Source organism: Amblyomma mixtum, chromosome 3, assembly GCF_055824585.1.
Source record: "Amblyomma mixtum isolate Tamu chromosome 3, ASM5582458v1, whole genome shotgun sequence".
Lineage (NCBI taxonomy): Eukaryota > Metazoa > Arthropoda > Arachnida > Ixodida > Ixodidae > Amblyomma > Amblyomma mixtum.
In genome coordinates, this window is record NC_143014.1 from 328,270,400 (window position 1) to 328,297,171 (window position 26,772).

The 26,772-nt window shown below is 44.8% G+C and overlaps 1 protein-coding gene and 3 pseudogenes across 6 annotated transcripts in view; 1 reads left to right on the forward strand and 3 right to left on the reverse strand.

Moving 5' to 3' along the window:
• Nucleotides 1–2,384: 2,384 nt before the first annotated feature.
• On the reverse strand, nucleotides 2,385–13,757 carry LOC149355892 (uncharacterized; annotated as a pseudogene). The gene is made up of 4 exons (XR_016291584.1): nucleotides 13,701–13,757; nucleotides 9,326–9,388; nucleotides 8,231–8,341; nucleotides 2,385–8,134 (listed from the first exon to the last, which is right to left on the reverse strand). The product of XR_016291584.1 is annotated as an uncharacterized LOC149355892 (transcript).
• A 128-nt stretch (nucleotides 13,758–13,885) lies between these two features.
• LOC149355893 (3'-5' RNA nuclease TATDN2-like) overlaps nucleotides 13,886–26,772 on the forward strand; it is a 33,999-nt gene continuing 21,112 nt past the window's right edge. The window contains exons 1-6 of one of the 5 annotated variants that reach the window (XR_016291585.1): nucleotides 13,895–14,741; nucleotides 15,130–15,254; nucleotides 19,827–20,351; nucleotides 20,550–20,662; nucleotides 20,783–20,893; nucleotides 21,090–21,261. Coding sequence is in view for 4 of the 5 variants with exons in the window: in XM_089584036.1 (XP_089440162.1) it covers nucleotides 14,558–14,741; nucleotides 20,241–20,351; nucleotides 20,550–20,581 (327 nt within the window). In the remaining variant the exon portion in view is untranslated. Of the gene's footprint in view, nucleotides 14,742–15,129; nucleotides 20,352–20,549; nucleotides 20,663–20,782; nucleotides 20,894–21,089; nucleotides 21,262–26,772 lie in introns of those variants that run through there. The other 4 variants (XM_089584037.1, XM_089584038.1, XM_089584039.1 and 1 more) reach the window with 4 other exon arrangements.
• LOC149355894 (uncharacterized) lies at nucleotides 15,803–17,057 on the reverse strand (annotated as a pseudogene).
• On the reverse strand, nucleotides 17,534–19,787 carry LOC149355895 (uncharacterized; annotated as a pseudogene).

A 26,772-nucleotide genomic window follows, 5' to 3' on the forward strand; every position in this document is an offset into this window, starting at 1 on the left:
ACATATCGTGGTAAGCGAAAGAGCTACTACTGGGGCTAGTTGGAAATACATCCTTGAGGGTATTAGGAAGCGCCAGCAAAAATACAGAGGGACAAACATATGAGTGCTTCATCCTGCGTGTGTGTCCTTCTCTGCATTTTGCTAGCACTCACCTATACCCAGCCAGACGAGGATAGATCAAGAAGGGAAAGCAGAGTGCAGCAGTGAATGGAAACAGGTGACGTGTAGCCAGTTGGATTGCCTCCAAACACTTGCACTGGATAGAGCACTTCCAAGCGGAAGATAAAAGCAGCCTACGCAGAAGGTGGGTGCGGCTTGGCCCTCCACAGCCTGCACTACACATGGCGCCTGTAGACTTGATGTGGTGCATGTAAATGATGGCACAACAGCTGAACGAGATACACTAGGAAATATAATGCGCCAATGTATCCTCAAGAACTCCCTCAGACAACTGTTAATAGGAAAGCCATTACTTTGTAAGGGCTGTTGGTTTCTTTCATTATTTCATGAAAATTTGCATGTTCTGAGTTTGAGTTTTTTGCCAACTGTATTTTCTGTGGTTGGGAATTTGTGGTCCTTTGACAGGAAAATTCTCACACCATTAAAGGATAAAATTACCCTATGAAGGGTCATTTCTCTCTCAAGAACAGTATAAGTCATGCCTCGTTAATAGAGACACTTTGGTTTCGTCGAAAGGTTTCCATAAAGTGGGCCTCTCGTAATAACGAATCATGAAGAAAAACGAAAGAAAATATCTTTACAGAAAAAACATTTAATGATTGCAGACCGCTTGTATGCATAGTAGTGGACCATAAAGTGAGTATTGGGCAATCTTAGCAGCTTGAGGAGCATTATTCTGGTCGCTATTATCCCGAAAATTGTGTGGTATATTTTGAAGAATGTTTTGATATCACAGTAGTGTTTGAGACACATGATAGTGCTTCTTGGCGTTGTTGAAGTATCTGCTACTGCAACTGTTCAGATACCAAGGACCCTGTGCTCACTCACCTGAGAGCAGCTGAATGTGGTTTTCAATGCAGCATACAGAATTTTGTTTTCACAGGCACTCGTGCAATGCAGCAAATGGTAAGGCGTGTTAACCGGACACCTAGCCACTGTGAAGCATGAAACCATGGACACATAGAAAGGCCATTACAACAACATTTCCTCATTCACTGCCTTCTGCCGGGTTTATGCACTTAAATTATAAGTGGTAGAACAACAGGTAGAGGCATTCAGGACTTTGTTCTCATTGCTGTCCATATTAAAGGAACAAAAACACATGGATACCAATGGGCTCCATGCATTTTTAACCTGTCTGTTGTCTGTGCTGTGAGTTTCCATAAAGCGACACGTAAATGCATTGAAAAAGTTTGGTCACCAGTAAAGCTGTCTATATCAGAGCGGTCATATTAATGGGGCACGACTGCATTCATAATTTCACACAAAAAACGACATGGCACTGTGTGGTGGGCAATTAATAGCCCTGTGACTACACCCTAATTGTGATTTTGTATGGGATATAGGTTCCTCTATGAGGCTGACAAAAAATAATTCTTTGCTTTCTTTTATAATTTTTTTCAGCTGAAGCTGGTCCTAGCGGCCTCAGTAGTGCCATAGAGGACAGCACTGCACGGCCAGTGGTGACGCCAGCGCCGGAAATACCGAAAAGCAGACGTAAAAAACGAACACGTGCGTACAGCCCTCACACGAAAAGGCGCTTCAAGAAATTGCATTCTCGAAGCAACAGGTACCGAAAAGCACTGGGCAGGATCAGAAAAAGGCACCAATCAAGCCGAGTAATGCAGCAGGAGGCTTTGAAGAAGCTTGAACCGCATTTGTCACAAGACCTTTTTGAATTGGTTAAAGCTCAAATCAGGCTCTATTCTTTTCCAAAATCCAAAAAGCTTTGGTCAAGGTAAATGAAGCAATTCACTCTCAATTTGTTCTTTCATTCTCCAAAAGCTTACCGATTCCTCAGAGAAATGCTGCATTTGCCACATGTAAGGACGCTGAGACACTGGCTGGCAGACATCCCAATGACACCTGGTATCATTCCAGGTGCCATGGATGCAATAGAATCAATCACACAATATTGCCCACTACAAGACAAAACATGCTGTCTTTTATTCGATGAAATAAAAAATTTGATGTATGATCAATCCAAAGACATTGTAATTGGCTGCACAGATGATGGGAGTACCAGGACTTCTCTTGTGGCAAACACAGCTCTTGTTCTGGCGGTGTCTGGCATATCAAGAAGTTGGATGCAGCCAGTAGCTTTTGCAGCATCCCACAATGCAACTTCCAATGTGCAAGTTGCTATTAGATTTAATTCAGCAGCTTGAAAGAAAAGGTTTTCTGGTGAAAGCGGTCATCTGTGATCAAGGGTCGAACAATGTCAGCCTGTCAAAAATGCTGATCCATTCTATCCGTGAGCCATATTTCATTGTCAACAACCATAAAATATACTTCATGTTTGACACCCCTCACTTACTCTGAGGTTGTTGACTGGACATATATCAAAACACTTTACCAAAAAACTCGTAGCATAGATCAAGCCTCTAACACACCAACTGAACATCTCAAAAGGAGATTGGCAAAAAAACCAAAAGAACGACACATCTACAGGATGCCCTTTACTGACATGAGAGTCAAGTATGCCACACAAGTGTTCAGTGAATCTGTGTCTGTGGCACTCTTCACTCTCATCGCCATTCAGGAGCTTCCTGTAGATGCCAAATTTAGAGCAGAGCTTGCAGAAAGGATGGATAAGCTTTCTGACTGCCTGAATAGCTTGGGCCTGAAAAAGCAGGACGACAAGTTATGGTACGCAATGGCTTAGGGCTCGGAGCATCATGTCTTTCTTGAGTCATGCATAGATTGGATCGCCCAGTGGCATTTTGGTAGTCCTCTGGACAAGCAACCACACACCATCAAAGGTTGGCAGATCACAACCACAGCCTTGCTTCTGCTGTGTTCAGATCTAAAAGAAGATTTCGATTTCACTCATCTTTTCACTCGTCGATTGCAGCAAGATCCCTTGGAAAATTTTTTTGCAACAGTTCGTCAAAAACATGGGGCTGCAATGAGACACATAATGTGTACCAATTCGTGGCTGCTCTAAAACATATTTGGATTGGCCAACTCTTCAAACTATCTCAAGGAAACTGCGAAGTGACAACAAATGCGTTCCTCACCAATTTGGGGGTGTTTCTGCATTATTGTCATCAAGCAGCACTCCGACCACAAGCCACAGCAGGCAGCAAGGCTCAGATTCATCTGACGTGCCAGCGTCTTCACAAGATGCCTCTGACATAGTATATGAAAATGTTGTATACCATGTTACTGGCACTCTTGTGAAGAGCTTTCTTGACCAGAGGACTACAGACTGCACATGTGAGAGAACACTCCTTGCAGCAGACGGTGGCTCTCTCCATGGGCGCCACCAGTTCTTTGCACTACTCAAGGAGAATGGTGTTCCTGAGCACCTTTTCAGGTCAGTAGCCACAACATCTGAAGAATGTCTAAATTATATAAAGGAATTGGATTCAGCCTTCAGAAAAGAAATCTTGTACTGTGCCCATTTATCGAATGTGTGCACGACTCTTGTTGAAAGGATGCCAAGCTAGGAAACCATTTTCTGTTCACTAGGCTGCAGAATGAAATTTCTTCAATTATTCTCCCACACAAGGCTACATTGCCACCTTTCATTCGTAACCAGGAACACAATAACAAAAACAAAAGAGAGTGCTCCTGCCAGAAGAAAGTGTAAATTAGCTGGCTAAATTAATGGTGCACTGAGTTAGGTTAGGATTATTATATTTGTTTTTTGGTTTGGTATGGTTTATTGGAGTTTAACGTCCCAAAGCGACTCAAGCTATGTATGAGAAATGGCGTAGTGAAGGGCTTCAGAAATTTCGACCACCTGGGGTTCATTAGTGTGCACTGACATCGCACACTACACAGGCCTCTAGCAGTTCGCCTCCATCGAAATTCGACTGCCGCGGCCAGGACTGAACCCGCGTCTTTCGGGTCAGCAGCCAAGCACCAGGTTATTTAATGTGCCCTCTCTTGAACTTCTTTTTTACTTTTTTTAATGTATATAAGTGTTTATGTGCCTGTTTATCCACAGTCCTGCTCCGATTGCCCATATACTATATCGACTGCTTTTCCTCCTGCTGCATTACTTCCTTTGGAAAGTACAAGTTTGCTTTCTGGAGGGGTTGTGTGCCTTGTTAGTTTGAACATTGCTATGACCAGTGGTTTGCAATTTCCTCAATAATGCCGAATGGCAACAGCTTACACAGGGTGCCGCGGAAAACCCGTGTGTTTCAGCTTCTTTCCCTTCCTGTGCGACAAGCACGCAGTCACAGAGCCCCTTAAGAAATGCCAGAAATCAGTTAATAATGACTGGATGTATGCTAAAAATAGTCTCTATGAACAGTTGCACCATGATTTGTGCAAAATTAAAATTGTGAAACACGTCATGCGTAATGTCAAGGCATATGTAGACACAGGTGCCCACAAAAACCAAAGGTGCTGTGCAGACCCGAGGGGTTTGTGGTATATTATTTGGCAACCCCTGGTCATGGCTTGCACTCGGTTGTGCAGCTGGAAAATTTACTGATGGCTAGAACCCACTGGCAAGATGCTCAACTCTGTAGCAATTAAGAGGGGTATATGCATAAGATGCAAATTGGTTGACATATGTGCTGATGTCCAATAGGAGTGTGCTCGAACTATGCTGCACTGCTATTCACATTTGCTGTGCGTTTTTTTTTTTCAGGAGTTATAACATTTGAGGTTTCACTTCCTAAAGCAATACATGAGCTATGAGGGACGCAGTAGCAGTGGCCGGCAGAATATATTGAACTATATGGCGTCCCTAAATGTGTGCTGATACTGTACAGTACACGAACCACTTGCAATTTACCACTCAGTAATAAATTAACTTGACACTGTGGTGGATGCAATATATTGCAACGGAGAAGAATTGCCGGTTTGTTATACAGTCTGTGTGTTGTTTTCTTTTCTCTAACGACCTATTTATATGGATGCTTACTTTCGGTTACCCCCCAGTGTATCGTCACGGCAAACTGAATTAATGACCTTTCCAGCCATGGCCACAATTGTTCTGTGGATTTTCAAAGTCTTCTCTGCACATGACTCTCAACCTGCCTTGGTTGCAACTTCCTACCCTTGGCACCAACAAAAAACAAGTAACCGAAATAAGGAATGGAAGATGAGCTACTCTGTACAGCATGCCAGCCTGTAACTCATCTGCAAAAGTTAGCTAAACATGCCCAATGTTAGCCGAGTCACACAGTGAGCTTTTCTTGGAGTCTTTATACTAAGCACTAGCACTGCAGCACATTATGTTGTCCCCAGCCCAATGCACTGTGATTTCTTCTGTTCGAGTGAAAGGTTGAAAATTTTTTGCCTTTCTCTGCATGTGTTTATTCATAGCGACAGACTGATGCATTTCAATACATGTCAGATGTTTTACTTCCCTGCTATTCACCTGAATCTCTTACAAAGTTGTGTACACACTTATATTCATTCATGTAGCATTTGGTTATGTATACTGTACCTACCTTGATACTTTTTTTTATCCTCTATATATTCTCTATGCGCTCATGTCTACTAGGTTTACATAATGGCATTTTTTAATTTTGATTTTTAGGATGCCTGTCACTGATATTGCAATGCCACTGATGCCTGAAATCACTTTTTGAACATCGATTGTCACTGCTGATGTTCTTTTAATAAATTGCTCTTTGTACAAAACCATTTACACTTTTCGTGCTCGAGCGAGCGCAGCTGCTAAGCAGTCGCGCCGCTCGCCACCATGCAACATCAACAGACACATCAAAATACAAAAGCGAGTGAGCAGATTCCGTAAGTACTTAGGAAATCAAGCGTGAATGCAGCGCGGGAGCAGTTAACCACCAGTATTTACAAAGCTTGGATCGAGCTAGCGGCCGCCAGCACCAGGAACGCGCGAGCAACCGGCCGCAACCAGCCACCTGAATGCGCGCCGCCATATTGGATTTCTGGATTGACTTGTTGGCTTGATTGGCTTGGCTCGGGGAGTTTTGAGCAATCCATGTGTTTACAGCCTCTCCCAGGTGCCGCCACCATTGCCTTCAAAAAAAAAGTCCCCATTGGCTCTATGAGAGTGTCACTCCCTTGGTCACATGCTCAATGCACTCCCAGTGCTGGCCGAGCCTGCAGAATGCAGTAAATCACATTTTCTAAATGAGGGATATGCATTAAGTGCACTTGCAGCTATTGATCTTTGACTGGTTCCTCTCAGGAAGTTTTGTGCTATTTTTATACCAGCTCGGAAGTCATCACCATCTATGCGACACAATAACAGGGACTACAAGCAGCTGTGCATGGCTCTGAGGCACCATCTAAAACAATATCCGCTGGCTGACTGTATAGTTAAGGGACAAGAAAAAGGAACAAAATTCACTACCACTACCTACAGCTGCACTGAAGACAAATGCTCCTAATTGCTCTCAACTGTAAAGTGCAGATTTAATGAGCACACGGCATATCTGGTGAGGAATGCCATTGGCAGCTTTTACAGCATCCTTTAGGGTGCCATTCCCAGACTCGAAAGGGAATGCTGAATGAGCCCAAAGAGGACCCCACTGTTGCACACTCTTTGTCAGGTGAAGAAAATGCATATTGTAAGTCATGCACTCCTTGCCATACAAATGCTGTGCGTAGCCATGGAAAGTTACTAGGTGCATTTCAGCAACGTCGAGCTGTGGAAGTGACACTTTTTCCAGTAACAAAATATGGATGGCCCCAACAAGATATCCCCAATGATGCAAGTATTTGTTCTCCAGAATTCCTTCTAGGACTGGCAAACTGTAGAACAAAATCCAGTTTTCCCGCTCCTTGGCCTTCCACCACCTTCTCTCCCGAATTGCCCTTGGCAGTCGTCGTACCACTTTTGGAGGCACTATTAGTTTTATTTTATTATTGAGTTGCTGCTCACAGGCTATGTGGTATAGATGAGCCACATTTCTAGAAACTGTTTCCCCACCCCCAAAAGAACATAGTACATACAGTCTGGAACAAAGCTCCAGACTATATGAAAGTGTTGCAGATTGATGAGTGGGGAAACAGTTTTCACTCCATTCACATATTTTCCTTTTTCAATGGAAGTTTTCATATCTTCTATCATTTGTTCTTCTGTCCATTCTGGAGCATTAATTGCAGCTGGATATTTATTGCCCTTCCAACTTGCTCACCTTTCTGCAGGCACCAGTTACAGCCATAATATCCATTAAACTGTGTCACACCCTGCATTGGTATCTTGCCACAGAATCAACAGAACAACAAATGTAGAATGCACGGAAAAGTTGATTGACCTCTGTAATTCATTAAGAAGCCATTCATGGAGAGGTTCATATCCTGAACAAAAATATTTTGGAACATCTGCATGCATGGTTTGTCCTTATTAAACCACAAAGCAGCTAAAACAAGCTTTTTCATTCTTTCTACAGCTGGAACCTCATTGACTATTAGCTGAATAGGCCAGATTGAAGTGTTACTCGATTTAAATAATGGGGCACTATCCGCATTCAATGTAAAGCTGATCCTATAGCCAGCATCAGCAGTTGCATCAACAAAGTCGCGATACATTTCTCCATCAGAAATATCAGATATGTGGTCAATGTGTGGCAGGGGCTGAGTGTGGTCAAGAAACTTTCTATCTTTCAATACTTTTCTGAGCTGAGGAACAACATCCAACCTTACAAAAAAAGGTGCCTCAGAAACTTGCCATTCCTTGCAGCACATAGGGCACACAGTGGGCAAAATTGGCTTATTAAACATGCAATGAACTAACTCAATGAGATTTACTAGTCCATTTAATGTTAAGTTAAGGCATTGTGAATGCTTTCGAATGAAAAGAAATGTCTCCTTTTGACGTTGCAATTTTTTCAGTAACTGAGTTGCTAAAGAGCTCCAAAAGTTCCTGATTTGGTGAGTCCTCCACTTCCACACTTGAGGCAGGCAATGCATCAGATGGCTCTTGCATACTTGAATCATCAAAATGATCGTTAGAGACATCTGGACATGTTGTTGGCAGCTCCCTTTCATCCAGAGATTCCTGGAAATTAAAGCACAGTATTTAGCAGGGTACAAAATATTTTCAAAGCAGAACATAAATGTATTGCAGACCACAGGAACATTCTGCACTGCTTACAGAGAACTGCTGCTCATGTATGTATGCTAGGTTGTCATCCGGACCGTCTCCTCCTCCTCTCGGTGGTGGCTGTTTTGGACAGTTCCTCTCATGCCCATCATGATGTCCGCCCTGTGCAAGAGAGAAGCACAGTATATAGCAGGGCATAAAGGAATCTCAAAGCACAAGACAAATGTACTGCAGACCACAGAAACATTCAGCGCTGCTTACAGGGAATTGCTGCTGCCTGTGTTTATATATATGCTGGGTTGTCATCTGGCCCATCTCTCAGCAGTGGCTGTTTTGGACCATTGCTAATGCAAACATCATGATGTCTACTGTGTGCGAGAGACATTCTTTTTCCTGCCACTTACATCTGGCTAACTTAAGGAAACTAACATTTTGCCATGAAAACTGTAAATATCTTTCGCCTCCCACAGCAGGTCTTTAAAAAAGGTGCTCTGTAGCTCTGTAGGTGCTCTGTAGGTGCTCTTTAAAAAGGTGCTCAGCTGCAATGCAGTGCGTGTTAGAAATGTCAACAAAAACTTCACTGTCAAACTGTCACGTTCCTTGCATCACAACTTTGGTGCAAGGAACTGCAAGCAGGGATATATCTCAGTATTCTTCCTTCATGTAAGCCAAATAACACCCAGCTTTTCAATATATAAGACTCATAAAAAGAGCACAAACATTGTGCCACAGAATTCTAAGCGCACTCGATCTACTCAGAGTACCCATGGCTAAAAATAAAGACCAAAAAGTGAGCTCGAGATCTTAAGGAGCCACGGGCAGCCTGTGGATGACTAGCTAAATTTCTGATGCAATTGGCGTAAACTATTATTCTCTGTGATCTTTCAAATTCGCTTTAGATTAATGTTCACGACCAGCACGGTAGGTGATAATGACCAAAATAGCAAGCGGGCTACTCTCGGGGTGTGCTTTGCAGCCAACCACCGGCGAGTGCTGGGTCAGAAATTCGGCAAGAGCATCGAGCCTTCCCATTCCGGGTGCGATCAGTATTCACATATATGGTAATGAATAATAATGCTATTCATGGCCATTGTAAATTTTAACTGCTGCGCAACTATACAACTAAAATACTCTAGGTATGCTTACTACAATGCTTGCCAAGGCTTGCGTCTGCGTATCCTCACCCGCCGAGTTGTCTGCGGGTGCCATCTGCATGCGTCACAGAAACGAATTGAAGAAAAGTGAACAGATCGGCACACAACTTCATAACTCTTCATGAGATTCCGTTTGCTCCTTCGGAGATTTCAATAAGCTGTCCCCTCGTTCCGGCAAGCCATGTGATGCGTGCGAGCCAGATCCTCACTGTAAAGATTTTTTTTTGTTATTCCAGCTGGCGAAAATGAAGCACACGGCCACGCAGAATATGTGCATGTGCAAATCATACTTACAAAGTTAGAGCTTTCAGGGTTTCCCCCGCTGCTGTCTCAGGGCCATCGTTCTCGGCACGCAACGCTGAGAACTTGGACTCAAGTACGTTTTATATGGTCCTCACGCTTGCTTTCTTGTGGGGTCCATCAAAAATGAAGCCAAATGCCTTAACTTCACACACCATGCCTAGCACCGACACTTATACCGACTGTTGCGTAAATCAGAGAAAATCGAAAAAAAAAAATTCCCTCGGCCTAACTGCACGTTTGTTTGGGCTCAAATTTCACACAGAGGTTGCATCTGGTGGTCAGTTTTGTTTTATACTCCAATTAGGTGGGGTACTTGCCTGATTCGGTCAAAATTATTTGGAAATTCCCATCGTCTACAGCGACAGCGAACCACTTCGAGGAAGGAAAAAACCAAGGATAGGCCCTGACGTCGCTTTTTGTGAAGCCGCCTCGCAACCGGAAGTTGGCCTGTCTCTCCTCTTCCGTTTTTCTCTCTCCTCGCTTTCTTCTTTCTCCACCAAGCTTTGGGGCATGGGTCGCGCGCGGCTCGGGTAGTGCCGTGTTGCTCGAAAGAGAAACTTCTGACTGTGTGGTGCGTTGTTGCGTTCGCTGCGTCGTCAGCATGTTTTGAGATGGCAGAGATTTGGCAGTGGAGTGTCATAAGTTAGCTTTAGTGTTTCACGCTGCGGGTCGTGTAGCCTACTTTTCAGTTTCTCAAATGAGCATTTCATCGATTCGTCTGCTTGTTCCAAGCGACACGTGCTGTGCAACGTCACTTGTGCATTTTCCTAAAAAGTAAGCTCTGTCGAAAGTAGTGGGCCGACACCATGCATCCTTAGCGTCATCGCATCTAGTCCGACTTACAAGTGGTGCATTACTTACGCTGTTGGTGAGAGACAAGCTTGACACCAAACTGAAGTGCAGAATGCATGCACCAAGTGTGCCATTAAGCGCAGCATTAAGAAGGCTATTAGTAAGAAATCTGCGTGTTGAGTGCAGTACGGAACATCGCGATGCACATACGTGTATCATGCCTTGTATAATGTTCTGCTTTCCTCATGCCAGATACTGACTGAACAATGATAGATAGGGGCAGCGATTGTGGCTGTTAGAGTAGTACATTGCACGAGAGTAAAAACTGGATAGCAACTGTTTATCGAAAATTTTCATGAAGCTTACTCAGCTGTTAAAGAATTGTACAAGTATATTTTGCATAAATCTCCAGGCTGATTCCATTGTAAGTTTTTTAAAATAAATTCTTCATCGTCTGTCTTCAAATTATTCACGTTCTTCATTGAAACCTGAAGAAGGGTATCTTATGTAATTTGCACACATTGGTATTACATTACAGATATACTGTTTTCTTTGTATGTTTGCTTGTGTGCTTTGCATGTTGTGCTGGAGAATGCTTGAAGAACACTCATACATTATTTTCAGCTAGCATGCCATGACTGTGATCATCACAAAGTGTACAGAGGAGGAAAGATCCTCAGGGTTCTTGCCAATGCCAATGTTCAGACAAGAGGACTTGTGTTCATGTGCGTGAAGACAAGTCCTCTTGTCTAAACATTGGCATTGGCAAGGACCCTGAGGCTACAGCATCCCTTGTTCACTTTGTGCTGTCAAGACGCCCATCTGCCTGCCCACTCTCTACCATGACTAATTGCGATCATGCATGAATTGATCTATGCGCAGATGTATAAGCTGATATTATTAATGATTAGTCTTTTTTTGTAGAGTTCATGTTCCAAAGCTGCGTTTTTTTTCTTTTTGTTGCCAATGAAATGTGAATGCTACAGCTGAGATAGCACTTGCAACTCATGCTAAGCAGCTGAATGCTCAAGTCTCTGCACCACCACAGCCAGTGAAGAAGCATTTGGCTCTTTTTAGCAGTCTTGTGCAGCATTGCGAGCAATTAAGGTGAAAATAGCCAGACACGTGCACTTTATTGCTTTGATCATGTCTGCACTCTTGCACATATTTCATCACAGTGCTAATTTGTTCCCTTTCTCTGTATACATGGGCTTGGTTTCTGTCTCTTGCATAAGGAGCAGGGAATCCTGTGTTGACAGGTGGCAGCAAGATTTATTTTTTCAAAGTAGAGGATGTGCCCCCTCCCCCCCATTTTCATGTGGAGTAATGCATTTATGTACATGCTTTCTGAGCCCTTTTTTCGGTACAGGGTCAGTCGCACTTAGCGTGAACATGGCTCCGTGTGGCTGCGCACACGTGGAGCATCATTGCAACCAAGCCGGTAGCAAACCCATGCAAAAGGCAGATAACACGAAGCACCACGTCGAGGTCCCTCTTCTCGTGCGCCACTCTGCATTGATTCATGAACAGGTTAGATGCAATGGAACTCCGCAGGCACGTGGCCATGCAGAGCTGTGTTCCCTCTAAGTGTGATTGACCCTGTACTTTTCACTTTGCACTATCATTTGGTTTCATAGCATGATTGTACACAGCATATTTAGCTTTAGTGCTTATTTATGTCTGCTCTGCATGAAACATGCATGGTCTAGATTTTTAAACTGAGTTAGCAGCAGGGCATGCTGTGTTTGCAGGTGGTAGCAAGTTTCGTTCTTCAAATTATGAAATGTCTTTAGGCCTCTCTTATGAATGAACTCACTTTGCTGCAGGACCAGAATATCTGCAGATGACAGGCAACAATTAACATTCATACTTACATTCACTTTTTTACCCGAAACATTTGTTCTCCTTTCAGTGTGGGGTACCAGTGTTTATAGTGGCATACTGCTATTGGAGCAATACACTCCATATGTGTTGAGTGGCTCCTTATGATGGTCGAGGCAGCCTTAACAAATGTTTTTGAATAAAATGCATTTGTGCTGTTAATGCATATTACTTTGACAATTGAAGATAGTAAACAACCAATGCATTGCAAAGACCAAGACTTTCCACATTAAGTTCGTCACATTTGTTAGACTATAGCCAGCAGAAAAAAGGTTACCATGCTTGGAAGTAGGAGAAAAATAATTACGTTGGGTGTGCACTGCTTGTGATGAAGACGCATGAATCAAATAGCCCATATTAGCTCTGCAGCGCTATCCCAAGATGTCACTTGTTACACATGGCTTTGAGTAATACTGTGATCTGCAAAGGTTGCACATGCACATCGTGCTCAGAGGTTTTATGCAAACAAATGCACTTGATGAGCTGGAAGGGCCTCAAGCTGGGTTTTCACGACGGTCGTTTTAAATGTGCTGCAGAAGAGCCACATATTAAAAAAAAATATTCTGTTGCAGTGCAGCTGTACTACTCAGCGCACATTTTAAAAACCTTTAGCACGTGCATGAGTTTTACTAATTGTTTTCATACCTGCACTTGGGAGCAAATCTATCCTTGTCAGCCAAAACTTCCGCATAGCATACCGGCATTGAAAAAGACGCAATTTGTTACTTTTTACTTGATCAGACGTTACATAGGTCAGTAGTGTAAAATATCAGCGCTACAATCGGCCGCGGAAGATCAACTAGCACGAAATGCGCCGTTGTGATCCGATGCTAGCACCCAGAGCGCACGACGAACAGGGACCCCGCCGATCGATGCTACGTTGTTCAAGGTACTCATAAAAGAAAATACTTTGAAACCGTGCCACTCGCCGCAGTACTCCTACACCTCCCTCGCCCCAAACACACTCCTAGACACAGACCGGCGCACCGGTGCGGGGAACCTTTTCCGACGCCAGGCCGAGAAAGACGATATTGCGCGCCACTTAGCGCAGTGCACCGTCCTCCTCAAGGCTACCGTACGCACGCCATGTGGCCTTCGAAACGCAGCTCAGCACCGCCAGGAGCGGCCTCATGTTTCTGTGCTGTTTGGGGAGGTGCAAAAGTCGAGTGACCGAAAATTTCAACGCTTCTACGCGTGTCGAAGCGCGATACGGAAGTGCCACCTTTTCGCGAGTTTCATTTTAACGTATCGATCGCTCCGCGTCACGACAACAAATTTTACGAACAAAATATCAAAAGAGCGGTTATTCGCCGCATTATAAGTGATCCTAGATGTGTGCGTAACGTCATGACGCGGGGCATGCAGATTTCAACTCGTAAGGCCGAGCATACCATGCCGAAAGCCCATCCACCGCCAACGAGAAACACACTCGGGCCACTAGCAACAACGACGCCGTACGCCGTTGCTAGTGGCCCGAGTTCTCATAGCAACCAAAACCAAAAGGCCTCGCAGCAGTGGTACCCGTGGCGCCATCTCGCACATACCGGAGAAACGAGCTCTCTACCGGGGAGGGCGGCGAAGGAGGAGTTGGACTAGCATAGCCAAGTCACGGTGATGGTCTTCTCTTGATCGCTGTACGACCGGATTTTTGGTGATATCTTGCGCTGCTTCGCAGCAGAGAGCACCAAGCAAAGATAATTTGCTCACCAACTTAGCACAGCTGGGTTTCTTTAGTGGGTGCGAGATGACGCTACGGGTACCACTGCTGCGAAGTCTTTCGGTTTTGGTTCGCTGTCGCCGCAGACGACGGAGATTTCCAAATAATTCTGACCGGATCAGGCAAGTACCCCCCTAAATGTAGTATAAAACAAAACTGACCGCCATATGCAACCTCTGTGCAAAATCTGAGCCTGAACAAACGTGCGGTTAGGCCGAGAAAATTTTTTTCCGATTTTCTCTGATTTACGCAACACGCGATATTGCGACTGCAGCAGTTGGCAGGCAACGTTGGTTGGCAGGGGCGTTTTGGATGGCTGTTGCATAATCTCAAGACAGAATGTAAATTATAAAATTAACTGAGAATTGTTAGAAAAATATAATGTTAATTTATTATAACAAACTTTCTTCTGCGCACAAAATATACTGTTGTTGATGTCGTAGTTGCGCACTTCGCTTACATCCAAATCCTGCGTGAGTGCGTGCCGGGGCAGTGTTTTGTTGGACGCGTGGTTGCGTGGTGCCTTGCAGTATGCCTTCTCACGTGTACTTGCGATATAAAGACAATAATAGCTGTGCAATAGTGCCAGTGAGCGACGTGAAAGGGTTCCAACCTCAACACAAGAACGATTTCACTACGAGGAGTTATCTAGTGAAGTGGACCGATGATGAGGGCGAATGCGATTACTACGCAGCAAGGATATTGGCTCTTGGAGGTGAGTGCTTTGTGAAGTGTTGCATGCACAGCAACGTTTAATTGTACAGATAAGTATGTGTAGCAGAGCCACTGATTAACTGACACATTTTGTTCAAATGACGAACTCTCGTTCTAAGAATCAGTGTCGTAGTGGCCTTAATTTCTTTTTGAAATACAGCTGCGCGATTCTCATTTCGCTTAATAATCCAAGCTTAGTTGCCGGCTGTGGCCACGCAGTGAATGATAATGAAAAATTAATTGCATAACTTTTCCCTGAATTTCGCGATAATCGCAGCAGCATGACCTTTGCACCGCGTGGCATGCATCGCGTACAATATCGCATTTTTAACTGTGCGCTGCATGATGCACATGATTGTCTTAAACTTTTAAATATTTTTCTTTTGCAGATTGTGAAAAAGAAATTTAGTCGCGACTACAAAACGGGCGGCTCCATGTTCAGAAGTGCGGTAGCAAACCAACACCACCTAGACTAAGGCCTCTCCGCTCCTCCATGACGTCATCACGCTACGACGTACGCGGAAGCTGCTACGCGCTGCTGGGCGCTTCTTCTTGTTTCACTAGAATTGTGGTTGTTGCCGCATGCGAGAGCATTTTGATGTTTTAAGCCCCCCTTGTCCAATACATAATTTTTCAGTCAGCTCCAATATCGCAAGTAAACGTCTGGATATTCGTGCAGCGGATTTTCTAAAGAAGATTAATGTTTCAGGAAACAGCACATAATCTAAATGAGTTTCTGAAACGCCAGAAGCACTCCTTTTATTGTGCCAGTGTTAGTATAATGCTACGGATATAAACATAGCTTCAGAAAGTAAACTCTATAAACGGCAGAACATTTTTTAATCTCTCTACTCGTTTTAGAAACAAATGGACGGAAGTTTCACTATGATTTCATTGCAGTCAAAGCATGTAGCTCCAAGCAGCAAAGATTTTTGTTTTTGGCCTCTAGAATTGATTTTAGCTCAATACATACGTAAACTGTATCGAGTATGAAAGTATTTATTCAAATTTACAAGTGTCCAGAAAAGCTTTGACGAATGTCACAAAAAAAAATCTAAATTATCAAGGCTTCAAAGTGTTAATTTTACGCTTTTGAGCGATTTTGGATTGCACAAGCCGATCGTTTCTTGTCTTGCAATAGTTCTTTAGCAGGATGTTGCTTGCAGCACTGAGAATATATTTCATCACTTGCTGTGGGTGATCACCATTTTCACACTCTTCAAAATTTTCATCTTCCACCAGGTTGCTCGCTAAAGTAAAAAGGGCTTCCTTTTGGTTGGCCAGTGCATGAAATTAAATTGCATGGTGTTCACTCCGAAGTTTATCAAGAACGATCTCGGCTGTCACTACAGTGTTTACGACAGCTGGTGTTGGAAATTTGAGACCTCCGCAGGTCATGTTCCGAACAATGTCATCATTCTCAATCACAATGTCTTGGACTTCAACTAAGTTTGGTCTGCAGGCAGTGCATGAGAGCTTCTTGAGTGCAGCGTGTGCGCAGTAACCGGCCACATATGTAGCGGCAGCAATAGTTGGTTCCTTGCATTCGAAGTCGTCATCATTTCTATGTTGAAGCTGCCTAACACGAGCTCATCAGTAATAATTTCTGGCGCTCCTTCACCCATTTCTGGAAGCTCCAGGGCTGTCTGGAGACGAAGCTTCCGTTCTGATTCGTACACCTGACGAATGGAAATGTGGTACTGGGATCCAGATAGTTGTCTGTATTTGCCGAAACGCGCCTCCAAGCAGTCAGTCTGAAATTTCCCCAGGAGGACGTAGTCAAATCCCAGGTCATGGAGGCAGTAGCTGATGAGGTTTACAAACGCTTCCGTAGTGAGTCGAAGCGCACTGTGCGTCTCCCGTGTTAGGATTCCATTATGAAATTTCAAGCTTTGCCACAGGTCAAGCCATTTCAAGATACTCTGAAGAAATTCAACTGTGGAGACGATGCTTGTGTTACAGGACTCTGAAACACATCACGATGCCAAAGTCCTTTCTTGAGTGACTTCACGTTAACAATCCTCCACCACTTTTCAATGATCTTCAGAAACTCTGCTGTTCCAGCTGCATGCAGGAGCTCGTAGTGTTCACCACATGTTTCAGTGGCAGCTATGGTGGAGGGGCTGAAGACCTTCAGCGCAAGCTTAACATTCTGTCTCTCCATACTTGATGGGTTGAGAGCTTTTGCTGAAAGCGTCGGAGCAGCCTTGATCAGTAGATCTTGTTCCTTTAGTTGAAGGTCACGCAATGACTTGAATGATGCAGTCAGAATTTTCAGGGTTGTGCATAGGTCCAGAAATGAAGGAAAAAACATGCATGTTCCACAGTTCTTCTGATTGATCCAGTTATTGCGAACACATTTTAACAGGTGAACGGGGTCAATAACAAAAAAAAAGAGGCCGTGTGGGATCTGATGGATGAATGTATGAGCTGCTGATTTTTGATGAAGTTCCGAAGAAAGACATTGCTTTACGGTTGATGGAGTTGTCTGTAATAACAGCTATAATGCGAAGTCCAGCCTCTTCAAGTTCATTTATGATTTTTCGGAGGACAGTATTCAGTTGTTGTGCATTTATTTGCTCAACTGGTAAAATGTGAACGATGCTTTTTTGCGATGACAAGAGGCTGTGAATCATGAAATTATGTGTCGTCTTCGCAGCATTTGAGCTGTTCCTGGCCATACCGACAATAGAGCCACCCTTGTAATCAAAATACGGCTGTAGATGTATTTCATCTATCATTAGAACCACATATTTCTCATGATCTTTCATTGTTGTCACAAGCTTTTTTGCATCAGCTGCTGGACTGATGGCATACAAACAGCAGACTCGTCTGATAGTTGACTCATGCGGCAGAATAAGACCTCCATAGCTTCTCAAGTATTTATAGGTGTGAGGAGAAATGGTGAATGAAAGGCTCAAAAATACGAGCAACTCAGAAGAGTAGCAGGGCGATTTGCTGGAAATAAGGGATACTTGTTCCAACAAGGTCAAAGCATCTTGTCGCTCCTCGCTTTGCAATTCTTGGTTGAATGCATCCTCAAGAAGGGAATGCACAAGCGTCAGTGTGCTATCTGTCTTATCCACGGGCTTGAAGGCAGACACCTTATCAAGTTTCTCAATGGCATCCAGTAGATTTGTTAGGCATCGAATGTCGTTTACAGTTTCTGGAATGTTTACACCATCAACTTTGGTCACCTCTACGTCTTGAAGAAACAGCCTTATGAACAAGTCATTTGTTACTTTAACTGATTTTCTGATAGCTGGAGCACCATCAACACCGAGATTTAGAAACAGCATGCACTCGGGATAGGAAACAACTTTCCAAAATTCCGAAACCTGGGTGCGTGGAAGACCGCTTAACAGAGCCTGAAAACTGTCAATTCTGTTGCTGTGTGCTTCCTCTCGGTGCGTTTCAATGGACTGGTTGATGGCTTCCTGTATTGCAGCTGCTTCAAGATGCGCGTTCTTGGGATCTGGGGCCTCTGGAGAGGCACTTGTAGCTGAACCAGAAAGATGCACGGGGCAGTTTGGGAGGATGCTTGGTACTGCGTCAGGTCGAACTCGTACGAGCTTCAATCACTTTTCCTGTCTTCACATCCTCGTAACTTGTTTTGTCGACCATGTCCGCAGGCTTAAAGTGACGCTCGCAGACCTAGAATGTGAAATAAGACGTTAGGAGGATGCAGTACCTGAAGCTAAAGAAACGGTAGCCCTATGTTTTGAGGTTCTAATAATCGCAATTTCGTTTAAAGTCCACGCGCACTAAATATCAGTAATATGTAGCATTGATGATGCAAAGAAGCTGTCGACAACAACTAGTAAAAAGGAATATTTGCCTTACCACCGATCGCTTTCCTGGAGTGAAATCCACACAATGGATGGCTTTTATCCACTGAGCCCTTCTCACTGAGTCCGATGGGAAGGTGAAGACTCACCGTATCCCCACCGTCATAGTTTCCGCGGCACCGCAATGTCCAGGCATTCTCAAAAAGTGCACACTTGATGCAAACACTGCAGCATCAGCGCAGTCCTGTCACTGCCACTCATCCAGTGCTTATTTCTGAAACAAAATCAACAAACTTTTGCAACACACGTTGCACAGAGGCAAAATCTCGCACTGCAGTTGGAGCATGAACCGCGAAAAAGTCGAACAAGCAACTGGTGTTTACTGCACTGCAGATGCATTTGGGAATCGAGCAATGCATCAGAAATTACTTAAATGGGAGAAATCTCGTGCACGAAGCAGTTTCAACGTTTCAAAAAGTGTGTTTAGCACAAAAGTAACCTCTTTTACAAAAAATATTTATTTTAGCAGTCAGACAGCAATAACAGCGTCAACGCGCATCTACCAAAATTCGATACTTCGGCTTGCTCAAATTCGCGCATGCAGCCACAGTTGTGACAACCGGTTCTGACTTGTTTCGGCGGGAGCGGAGCACCTCTCGCACCCGCCTCCCGGATATGCGCCGAGACGGGAGACGACGAAAAAGCTCCGTTGTAGTGTGATGACGCAGGCGCGAGAAGGAGGAGGATATGGAGAGGCCTTAGTCTAGGTGGTGTTGAGCAAACGCGCTGGCTCGTTCCATTGACAGCAACGACAAAGAACTGGCCATAGTCAGCTGAACACCAGCTGAACGTCGAAGTCTTTGTCCCAGGAGCCCTGTCCGGAGACTTCATCTCCTATTCAAACTGCAGCTGAAAGGGCGCGGCCGTATGCAGCAGCATGGGAGAATGATGTCATAGGCACATTCTGCCACCTCAGCGACGTGTTTAGGAGCAGGGTTGCCACAAAGGAGCCTTGTGCCAAGTATGATAAGGCATCGGTGCAGCGTTCCTAGCACTTCGAAAAGTATAAAGTGAGCAGAGGTGACCACTGCACACGGGCAACTGGTAGTTGGCACCTGTTCAGCTGTGGAGGCTTTGCGTAAACCGGATGGCACCTGTGCAGTGGCATGGGTGATTAGGAGGTCAGACCATGTCGGAATGTTCGCCGAGTTCCTACTGAAACATCATCATACATTCCCATATTCGTACGGTGGCTGCATTGCGAACTTCTACAACCCGGTTGCTTTCGAATGGTGCAGCAGATGGAAAGCCTCGCTGGAGGAAGACTCCCTCTGGGGCTCTTTCGGATGCCCCCCATACTGTGCCAACGAATACTCGGAAGCGGTCGACATGGCCCTCGTCCGTGCCCTCGGCCACGACTCGGCAGTGGCAGTAGGCGCAATCGGACTGGATTACTCCGAGGGCCGCTGCCTAACCGCAAGCAGCGAAAACACGCCTGTAAGAGGCGTGTTTGGCTGCCGAACGGTGCCTCCCCGTGGTGGTATATTCCTGCAGCACTAGTGAAGACACCGTGAACTTCATTAGAGAGATGAGTAAGTTCGACAACCCAGTACACATTGAAGGCTTTGCCGGCAGCTGGCTTGAAGTGAAGTTTTGTCTAGAAGCTTTTCCGAACGTCTACCTGGGCCTGACACCAGAGGTGGGGTTCCCAGGTAGTGAGGATCTGGAAGCTGCTCGCAACATTCCACTACATCAGGTGCTGTTCGAGACGGCGGCGCCTCAGTTCCTGCCCTTAGCGGACATAGTCAACTTGAGGAATGAAGGTATGGTACCTTTCAGCTTCACGTCCAGAGGGAATTTTTTGCAATGCCTGAATGAAAGGTAGTTTTCAACCATTGTCAAGGGGTACTGTTTTTCTAAACAAGACAAAGCTTGCACGTCATGTGAATGGAATGCATGATGCATTCAAACTTATGGACTGCTATTGTTTTTAAGCATGTTATATGTGAAACTCTGCACAGCTGCTGACCGCCTGAAAGAGGATACGCATTGACCCCACCTCAGCCATGCAGACCTGTCCCAGAAAGCTTGAAGACACCAAGTGAAGACACCGTGAACTTCATTAGAGAGATGAGTAAGTTCGACAACCCAGTATACATTGAAGGCTTTGCCGGCAGCTGGCTTGAAGTGAAGTTTTGTCTAGAAGCTTTTCCGAACGTCTACCTGGGCCTGACACCAGAGGTGGGGTTCCCAGGTAGTGAGGATCTGGAAGCTGCTCGCAACATTCCACTACATCAGGTGCTGTTCGAGACGGCGGCGCCTCAGTTCCTGCCCTTAGCGGACATAATCAACATGAGGAATGAAGGTATGGTACCTTTCAGCTTCACATCCAGAGGGAATTTTTTGCAATGCCTGAATGAAAGGTAGTTTTCAACCATTGTCAAGGGGTACTGTTTTTCTAAACAAGACAAAGCTTGCACGTCATGTGAATGGAATGCATGATGCATTCAAACTTATGGACTGCTATTGTTTTTAAGCATGTTATATGTGAAACTGCACAGCTGCTGACCGCCTGAAAGAGGATACGCATTGACCCCACCACAGCCATGCAGACCTGTCCCAGAAAGCTTGGCCGACAATTCCAATACTGGGCCACATAGACAGAGCCCGACTCCTTCACCAAAGACCTCTGCTTGCAGCAATGAAGAGCTTTAGGACTCATCAGCTGACAAGGTTTGGGGACAATTTTGGAAAGGCATTGGACAGCTTTTCCACTGCAGTAATGTTGAGAGCTTGATGGCTGCAATTACTATTGGCAAATACTATTACAGCCAACACACAACTACTGTATCATGCGATGCGAGAGCAATTTAGGCATGCAGGGTCGGTTTGTGTTTTGTCTTGCACTGCCAATAATATGGCTTGCTAAAAAGAATGGGCAAGTAAGTTCCTGTGTTTTACTTATCACTGCTTTTCATGTTTGGAAGTTGGAATAGTAAAAACTTAAAAAAGGGTGCATTGTCTACTTGTGTTGTACTTAACTGCCATGATTACAGCTATTTTGTTTATTCACAGAGATGAATGTAATTTCTAGTTCGATGCCGAACAGCATGCAAAAATAATGAGTGAACTTCGTTTTTTTGCTCACGGACTGGTGATGCACATTTTTGAGGGACTCTTAACCATTCAAATTGGAGTCTTGCACTACTATATAAGCATGACACATGGAAGTAGTGGAGGCTTTGACTTATGTGAAACAATTGTGAACAAATTTATTAATTTTTGGATTTCCAGTTTGATCTTGGGAGTGAACTCAAAATCCCTCATCATGTGCGGAAAGCAATATAGAGCCGGGAAAAAGACTATATTTGTTAAAGACCTTGTGGCTGCCCCAGAAAAGAAGCGCTGACACCGTGGAAAGCGTCTGTGTTGAGAGGTTCAGAAATGCAATATAAGTCAGATCATATGGTTGTAAACAACAGCAAGGGTGGGAGGGTTGTGCACTTTTTGACTTGCGCAGAAATGTACTTGTGATACATGGATACAAAAGTATGGTTTCCATTGGAAAGCTTTAAAAACATCGGACAGTGCAGGATAACCAAGTGCCGCATTAGCTGTGGTCAGATATAAGCATTAGTTAGCTTTGAATTATAAATGCTGGAACGTGCAGATTGGCATATTGCAAGCTAATTTGATCGGTACATTGTACATTTCCCCGCAGGGGGGTGTCTGCAGCATGCAGACGTTGGTGAGTGGCGACAACACGGGGTTAACTCGAGCATCCGCAGGGACATCCCCGCAGGGGGATGATGGTGAACAATGCGTCACCACGGACCCGAGCATCCGCGCTTAGCCGTGCGTGGCATCGCCGTGTCCGGGGAAAAGGGGATCCTGGTGGTTGAGCCGATGCCGAGTGTTTGGACCCTTAAGGCCCCTCGGCAGAGGCAACACACCACTTTGGCCCCAGCTTCCTGTAGAAGGCACCTCCGGCCTGACCCGACCGGGGGAAATCGGCAGTCGCCTTTTTCTATCCTCCCCTCTATCTTTCACTTTCCTATCTCTTTCTTACAACTCTCCTGTGTTCTCCTCCCTTCTTGGTTTTTTCTTTTTTTTCCTGACAGCGAGGGTTAACCTTGTGTGGTCAACTACCCTGAGCTGCATCATATTTGGTTATAGTTAAGGTGTACAGCTGGCGTGGGTAGGACTTGCCTTCAAGTTCCTGTCGCGTCCCCTTGTTGGGCTCCATGGTGGGTGGCTGCCATCATGACTGAAAAACTTGAATTTTTTATGGCTCCCCCACTTTCCAAACCTGATCGCTCTCTCAAGAGAGGGCGGAACGAAGCAGATGTTTTTTTCCAAAAAGAAAAGTGAGTTTTCCTAAATACCATGTCATCCATAGTGAAGTAGAAGATAAGCAAGCAAGAATCCTGTCTCCCTTCCTAGTATCAAAGTGTTTGACAGAAGCCTTGGGCATTGGCTACAAGGTATCAAAAATGGCCAGCGGTGACTTACTGCTCGAACTAAGAGACAACATCCAGCACTCAAAACTCGTAAACATTGTGTTTGTTGGAGATATTTCTGTCTCCGTGACTTCACACCGATCTTTGAACACCGTCCGGGGCGTGATATCCGAAAATGATTTCGTCCACGTCACAGCAAAAGAGATGCCCGAAGGTCTGAGTGACCAAGACGTGATAGACGTTCACAGAATCAAGATCCGGAAGGATAATAAGGAAATAGACACAAAACACATGATCTTGACGTTCAACACTCGCACACTGCCCGACACAGTCGAAGTAGGATATCTGAAAGTTAACGTAAGACCATACATTCCCAACCCTCGCCGATGTTTCAACTGCCAAAGGTTCGGCCACGGCTCACAAAGTTGCCGCGGTCAGAAAACGTGTGCAAAGTGCGCCTCGAAGGATCATTCTGATCAATGTGACGCAGCCCCGCACTGCGCAAACTGTGAAGGAGACCATGCAGCATAGTCCAGGGCGTGTCTGTCCTGGAAAAAAGAAAAAGATAATCACCATAAAGACAAAGGAAAACATTTCATTTCAAGAAGCGAGAAGGTGTTTTGCACTCACCAACTCATTCTCCTTCACTGCAAAAATCAAACTTCGCCGATGTGGTGCGTGGGCGCGGCGCACCACACCAGGCTTCGGCACCCATCCAGGTCACACGCAGTGAGCCTGTGGTGGGGCCATCCGCGCCCGAAGGTGGAGCAGCTAACGCTACTCCGCCAAGTCCAAGTCAGGCTGCGCAGACCCCCGGGTCGGCGGGCCTCAAGACCTCGTCCCACAGGTCGAGGTCAAACTCGAAAGTGAACGTGCCTTCTGCACGTTCGCCCAGCGCCTCCGCAGAGGCGATGGACACGACCCCGGGCAGTCCCGCGCCGTCCACTTCGGATGGTCGGCGGAGCTCACTGGATCGGTCAAAAAAAGACAGGCCCCGAGTCACGGGACCGTAAACCACTTGATCTAGTTTTTCACTCGATACAAACACAAAAATAAGATGGCTTTCATAATACAATGGAATTGTAGAGGACTTTTAAACAATTACAGTGACATAAAAGACATACTAGGAGCACACGCTCCTGTCGCCTTATGTCTGCAAGAAACAAATTTAGGTCCCCAAAAAATAACTTTCTTAAGAATTACACTGTTTTCCGCCGCGATCGGGAACAGGCGAGCCGACTATCGGGAGGCGTAGCCATCATAGTGAAAAACGGTGTCCCGGCTCGAGAAATCACACTCAAAACAAAACTTGAAGCTGTTGCGGTCAGTGTAGTCAGCCATAAAACAATTTCTATTTGTTCTGTATATATTCCTCCACACTTTACATTAACACTCCACGATTTACAACAACTTGTCAATGAACTTCCAGAACCGTATCTTGTAGTTGGGGACTTTAACGCTCACTCCCCTTTTTGGGGAAGCGAGCACTGTGACTCTAGGGGTCAAATAATCGAAGATTTTATCCTCACAAACAATGTATGTCTTTTAAATACAGGAAAAGCCACCTACAGCTCCCCTGCCTCGGGGGAAAATGACCTTTTTAGATTTTTCATTTAGCTCACCTTCTGTTTTTAACGATTTTATCTGGGACGTCATTGACAATCCATATGGCAGCGATCACCTCCCTGTACTAATCACTTTAACATCCACACCGGAAATAATCCCCACAAGGCCACGGTGCTGGAAGCTTCACCTCGCCGACTGGTCACTTTTTAGAGCAAAGGCAACTTTAGAAGATATAGTTTTAGAAAAACTCACCGTCGACTAGATAAACGAAAAGTTCACTAATTGTATCATAACTGCCGCACTCACTGCTATTCCTCAGTCATCAGGAGTGGCGCGACAAAACCATAAAGTATGGGTGGACAAAAGACTGTAAAGAAGCGAAAAAACAACAAAACAGAGCTTGGGGTAAATTCCGTAGGTATCTGATGCATGAAAATTCCTAAATTTCAAAAAGGCAAAAGCTAAAGCTCGGTATGTCCGTCGCAGTGCCGAAAAAGCTTCATGGCAGAATTATGTTTCAACTATCAACAGTCAGATCCCATCTAAAAAAATGTGGGAGCAGGTTCGAAAAATAAACGGCAACTTTTCACCATTCACAATTCCTTTTTTAACAACACCCGGAACACAAACAAGCATAGAGGAACAGGCAGACATATTGGGGGAACATTTCACTGCAGTTTCAAGTTCATCACACTACACACAGTCCTTTTTAAAATACAAAAATACAGCTGAAAAACAGGCTCCCAACAACTGAAGGTGCAAATGAAAAATACAATAGTCTGATTACCCTCCAAGAAATCAACAGAGTACTGTCTGCCGGAAAAAAAAACTGCTCCAGGACCCGACCATATACATTATGAAATGCTTGCACATCTTTCTGAGCCTGCCATAGAAGCACTGTTAAGATTCTTCAACACAGTTTGGATGTCAGGGAAAATACCGGAAGCCTGGAAGAAAGCTATTATTGTACCGTTTCTTAAACCTAGTAAACCCCCAACCTCTCCTAGCAGTTATAGACCCATAGCCTTAACCAGTTGCCTCGCCAAATCCTTCGAAAGTGTCCTAAATATAAGACTAACCTTTGTTCTTCAATCCTGTGAACTGCTTGATATCCATCAGTGTGGATTTAAAAGAGGATGCTCCACTACAGATCACCTAGTCCGTCTCGAAAAATGTGCCGCCGCGGTGGCTCTGTGGCTATGGTGCTCGGCTGCTGTCCCGAAAGACGCGGGTTCGATCCCGGCCATGGCGGTTGAATTTCTTTGGAGGAGAAATTCGAGGCCCGTGTACTGTGCGATGTCAGTGCACGTTAAAGAACCCCAGGTGGTCGAAATTTCCGGAGCCCTCCACTACGGCGTCTCTCATAGCCTTAGTCGCTTTGGGACGTTAAACCCCATAAACTAAACTAAACCGTCTCGAAAATACAGTCATAGAAGCTTTTATACACAAACAACACTGTCTTAGCGTCTTTTTTCATTTAGAAAAAGCATATGATACAACCTGGAGGTTCGGGATCCTCCAGGACTTAGCTGAGCTCGGCATCCGTGGCAGAATGCTGAACTCCATTAAAGACTTTTTGTCTAACCGCTCATTTAATGTCCGCCTAGGCTCGAGCCTTTCGAGGGACTTCATTCAGGAAAATGGAGTTTCTCAAGGGTGCATTTTAAGCACAACTCTCTCCGTTGTAAAAATTAATTCTATTAGAAAAATAATCCCAAGGTCCATTATGTATTCAATGTATGTTGATGATCTTCAGATAGCGTGCACATCTTCCAATATATCCACATGCGAACGACAAGTACAGCTTACAATCAATAAAATGGCAACATGGGCAGACAAGAATGGTTTCCAGTTCTCACCACAGAAAACAGTGGCCTTACTTTTTTCACTCAAACGAGGCTTACGCACAAATCCAACATTACACCTAAACCAAACCGAGCTGCCTTTAAAAAAGGAACACAAATTTCTAGGTATCACTTTCGACAAAAAACTTACTTTCCTGCCTCACATAAACGCACTGAAAAAGAAGTTGCTAGCACTGAACATACTGAAAGTCCTTTCACGCAAACACTGGGGTTCTGATCGGGTATGCCTTCTACAGATTTATCGCTCTGTAGTACGTTCCATTCTAGATTATGGTTGCATAGTGTATGGATCAGCAAGGCCATCGTACTTGAAGCGACTGGATCCTGTGCACAATTTGGGATTGCGTCTTTCA